The sequence below is a fragment of the Elephantulus edwardii genome, unplaced genomic scaffold (assembly GCF_000299155.1).
Source record: "Elephantulus edwardii isolate Elephantulus edwardi_28Jun2011 unplaced genomic scaffold, EleEdw1.0 scaffold00196, whole genome shotgun sequence".
Taxonomy (NCBI): Eukaryota; Metazoa; Chordata; class Mammalia; order Macroscelidea; family Macroscelididae; genus Elephantulus; species Elephantulus edwardii.
This window is the reverse complement of record NW_006399946.1, coordinates 5,341,173-5,346,086: the sequence shown is the minus strand read 5'-3', so window position 1 is coordinate 5,346,086 and position 4,914 is coordinate 5,341,173. Positions and strand designations below refer to the sequence as shown.

The 4,914-nt window shown below is 44.0% G+C and overlaps 1 protein-coding gene across 1 annotated transcript in view; it reads left to right on the top strand.

The window, feature by feature from the left end:
• Positions 1-443: 443 nt before the first annotated feature.
• Positions 444-4,914, top strand: part of AFG3L2 (AFG3-like AAA ATPase 2) — a 75,474-nt gene continuing 71,003 nt past the window's right edge. The window contains exon 1 of the mRNA XM_006897015.1: positions 444-560. Coding sequence (XP_006897077.1) covers positions 444-560 — 117 coding nt within the window. The remainder of the gene's footprint in view (positions 561-4,914) is intronic.

Here is a 4,914-nt window from a genome sequence, read left to right as displayed (position 1 = left end):
AGCATTTCAGAAGGTCTCACTCTTGCACTGTATTACTTCCAAGGATTAGCGGCTTTACAACTGCAGAACCTCCTACAAGGCCCCTCTCTGGAGTTCGATCGTATTACCGATGAATGACTGGGAATAGCTGAACGTCTATGCTGGCCTTTCGCCGTCCACGGGTAAGTCAAGCATTGGGTCCTCGGCACCCGTATCTGTTCGTGCCCGGCGTCCCGGTCCAGGCGCGGTGGACCAAGCAGCTGAACCTGGTAGAGGTCAAGATGAAGCGGTGAACACTCCCAGGGTCGGGCGCTGGGGAAGCACAGCCACGCCATTGGCTCTGAGTCCCGCCTTTCGTGTGACGTCTACACGCGGAGGCGGGGCCACGTAGCCGACGCAGCGGGTCGCGGACCTGCGGTGTGTGCACTTTTCGCGCCTGCGCAGCTATTGCTCCCCGCACCTCGATGGCGCTACGCTACCTTCTGCTACCTGGTCGGGGCGGCTGCTGGGCTCGTGGCCTCCCGCTTCTCCTGTTGCCGGGTGGCGGCGTGGGCCCGAGCGAAAGGTCCTGCCTCCGGACGGTGAGTACCAGTGCACGGGCCCTACTCGCGGGAAGACCAAGGTCATCACTCGCCCTCGCCCACTGCGCCTGCTCCTTTCCCGAGAGCAGGCCGCGCGACTCCGGTGTGTGATACCCGTGCGGCCCCTGTCGAGCCCGGTGCCAGCTACGGGTCTCATCGGGCACCCGCTTTCCGCTTAGGGGGAGGCCGGGAAGATGTGGATTCCATTCTTGAGCCGGTTGGGGTGCCTCGTTCCTCGGGGCTTCGACAACACTGGAGAGTAGCGTGAAGATGGGGAATGTGCTTGAGCCAGCATGGAAGGGTAAGGTAGGCAGAAGCACAGATGAGAGTTAGGCTTCGTGAGCCTCAGTCTTTGTAGCTGTAGAATGGGACGGTCTGGGTTGATAGCTTTCAGAAGGAGGCGGTTCCTGTTAGCAGTGAACAATAGATAAAAGTTTCTGTATGTGGGGTATATGGTGATACAGTTTTCCAGAGTGAACATTTTGTGTTCTAGCAGAACCACTGCAGTACCCAGCCAGCTTCAAGGAAAGGCTCCTTGTATTCCTTAACCCAAGCCACCTAGTTCGATGACAGTTTTTTGCTTGATCATTTCTTTAGGAGCTATGATTAAGACATTCTCTCAAACCAGAAGAGTGGAAATTGTAACCCAGCCACTGATCTGCAGGAGAAAGATGAGGCAGTTGGCATCTGGATTTACAGCCATGGGAACCCTATTGGCAGTCCCCTTTCTGTGTCACAGTTACTGAGTTGAAATCTACTAGATGCAGTGGGTTTAGCTTTTTGTTTTGAGTCATTTCTTTAGAGGAGTTGTTTACTGTCCAGTGGGAAGTTGACCCTTTGGTGGGTTTTCAGAGGCAGTAGTGAGTAGCTGTAGGAGGAGATTACCATCTTTATCCCACAGAGCAGTTAGTGTATTCAAACCACATACCATTCGTTTGACAGTGCAATTCCATACCAGTAAGCCGTAATATCCTTAGGTACACTCAGCAGAGTGTTTTGGCTGTTCAAATACTGAGGCCAGATACACAGCACCGTGATTTTGGCTACTTACTAGTTGACTGCCATAATGGAAATGCCTCATCTTTTTCTGCTTTAAAGAGAGCACTAATGATATCTTTCTTTATTTGCTGTTTCTTCTCTTTGAAGGTCTCCTGTCTTTGTTTAGATTGATACATTAGTTTTCTTTGCTTCTACTTGATGAGATCTCTGGTGTAGGTGGTTGGTTGTGCTTCTAATTCAAAGATTGTGCTCACCTGACAGAATCCATCAGGACTTGGAGGGAGCAAGAGAGGCTGTGTCCTCCCACGTGATTTACAGCCTCAGAAAACCTGCTGGAGAGTCCAGCCTGACTTGAAGAGAGTGAAAACTATTATAACGAATGGGTGAAGAGCTGGAGTTAGAAAATAAAAAAGGAAGAAGTCACTTGGTAGAACTCTTCTTTGAGCTGAAAGAACTGAAAAACAAATGTAAGCCTTGAGTTGCAGTACTGAAGGATGCTATGGGCAAATCTTGAATGATTAGGAAAAATCAAAAGAAGATAGAGGGGTTACATGGAGTCACTGTACCAAAAAGAATTGACAGAGAACCATTTCAGGAAGTAGCATATGAGCAAAACAGTGGTTAATGAAGAAAGAATTTCAATGACACCAAAGATGTTGGCAAAAAATAAGGCCTCGAATTGACAGGATGCCAGTTGATATGTTCCACCTCACAGAGGCATCCTAACAAAATTCGTATATGTTGTGTTTTACACATCTTTAATTCACATTGTGTTTCATGTCATTCATATTCATGTTGTATAAAATTAATCACCACTAAAAAAAATTAATCACCATTGAACTATGTGTGTTCTAAGAAATTTTCAAAGACAGCTGTCTGACCAACTGACTAGTAGAGATCATAGTGTTTCCATCTTCAAAAAAGCTGATCGGTGTGCAACAGTGAATGAATGAAAGTCTGACTTTTTAGAAAATGTTTGTTAAAAGCACAATTAAAGTAAAAGGATGCAGAGTTGGGGGGAGTTGGTCCAAGAGAATGTGGAAATTATCAAACAGTGTCACTTGCAAGAAAAATCTGTGGAAGGTTATCTAAAAATGGCTAGAACAATATATCTCAAGGGAGCTTCTAGAACTTAAGGCTGGCTGGATTCAAAATAGACCTGGGCACCAGGGATATCATTGCTGATGTTGGATGGATCCTGGATGGAAGCAGAGAATACCAGAAGAATGTCTCTTTGTGCTTTATTGACTATGCAAAGGCATTTGACAATATGGATAATAACAAACATTGAGAAGAATGGGAATCCCAGAACACTTAAGGTGCTCATGCAAAAGGCAGTCCAAGAAACTGTTGTCACGCATAGGAAGGGAACACTGCAGGTTTAAAATCCAGAAAGGTGTGTGTCAGGGCTGTGTCTTTTCTCCCTACTTATTTGAGAAGCAGGACTTTGAGAATGAATATGAGCTCAGGGATTGGAGGAAAACTCATCAACAGCTTCTGTTAAGTTGATGACACAACCTCACTTGCCTAATGTGAAGAGGACTTGAAATGCTTGGTCATGTACTACAGCCTTCAATATGTAATATGTCTCAAGTTAAGAAGAAATAAAAAGTCTTTTAACACTGTTCTGGTAGGCAGCATTATGATAGTTGGAGTAAAGATAGAAAGTAACAGTTTCATCTTGCTTGGGTTCACAGTCAGCACCCTTGTCAAGAAATCAAGATGTGTTACATTGAGAAAATCTGCTGCCAAGGATCTGTCCAAGGTGCTCCTTATCCAAGCCATGGTTTTTTCAGTTACTTGCTCTGCATCTGAGAGTTGCACAGTAAGTAAAGATGACAGAAGAAAAATCCATTCCTTTGAGTTGTGGCATTGGAGAAGAGTACTGGATTTCCAAAAGGATAGACAGGTCTTGGAGAAAATGCAGCTAGGGTGCTTCTTAGAGGCAAAAATAATGAAACTTTGTCCTACTTATTTTGGACATGTTGTCATGGAGGGATTTGTCTTTGGAAAAAGACATGACACTGAGAAATGTGGAGGGTCAGCGAGGGTCAGCGAAAGAGGAAGACCGTAAACACGACGGACTGACACCATGACTTGTAGTGTACTCAAGCCCATTTACAGGTCACAGTATTCTGAAGCTTATTCGAGATGGTAAGGAATGTTGCACTTCTCTGACCAGCATGAAAGAGCCACCAATGGAATAAACTAAGATTTTTCTTAACTCAAGGGGTAAGTAGAGAGGAACTCATGGTTCAGTGTCCTTCTGACTAGTACATCCTCTTAACTTTTATTGACAAGTTTATCATTGCATAAGCAGTAAAATATGTTAACTGGACTCCAAAATATTTTTCACTCTCTTATTTGCTTCCCTGTTTCCATCACCACAGGTTAATGCTTCAGAGCATTAGTAGGAAAACTAAGGTTTTGCCTGTCCCAAGGCAGGGGCAGAGTCTTTGTTTTGTCTTACCCAGGAAGCTCCTGCCTTGGTCAGCTTATCCCTTACAGAGGATGGCACAGGATATAGCAGGATTCAGATCCATCTTTCACAGAGTCACCATGAATTGTAGTCGACTGGCACCACATAACACCACCACCATCCTTCCTTGCACAGTCCATTTTTAAAGTTATATTAAATATTTTTTTTTATTTGAGGGAAAGTTTACAAATAATACTGCATTTTCATTTGATCATGTTTTATAGCATTGCAATTCCAGCTTTGTTGGATCATTCATACATCTTTTTGTAACATTAATTATAATGGATTAATATAATTAATTACAGTGTCTGATCAATATATTGTGTATTTTCTCTTCACCCAGCCTACTTATTTATTAATTTTTATTCTTCTTCCCATCCTTAGTAACCCATCCAAAATCCTATAGTAGTAACTCTTAGCTTTTTGTAATAGTGGTTGTATACTATAATAGACTCTGGGAAGAATGGGAATCCCAGAACATTTGATTGTGCTAATGCAAAACTTATACTTGGACTAAGAGGCAGTTTGTCAGAACAGAGCAAGGAGACACTACATGGTTCAAATCAAGGGGGTTCATCAGGGATGTATTCTGTCTCCATACCTTTTCAATCTGTATGCAGAACAGATCATCTGAGACCTGGGCTATACGAAGAGGAATGTGGCATCAGGATTGGTGGAAGACTCATCAACAACCTGAGTTATGCAGATGGCACAACCCTGCTTGCTGAAACTGAGGAGGACCTGAAGCGCTTGCTGCAGAAGATCAAGGACTGTAGCCTCCTATATGGACTGAAGCTCAACATCAAGAAAACAAAGATTCTAACCACTGGGCCAATTGGCAGCATCAGTATGGATGGTGAAGAGATTGAGATAGTT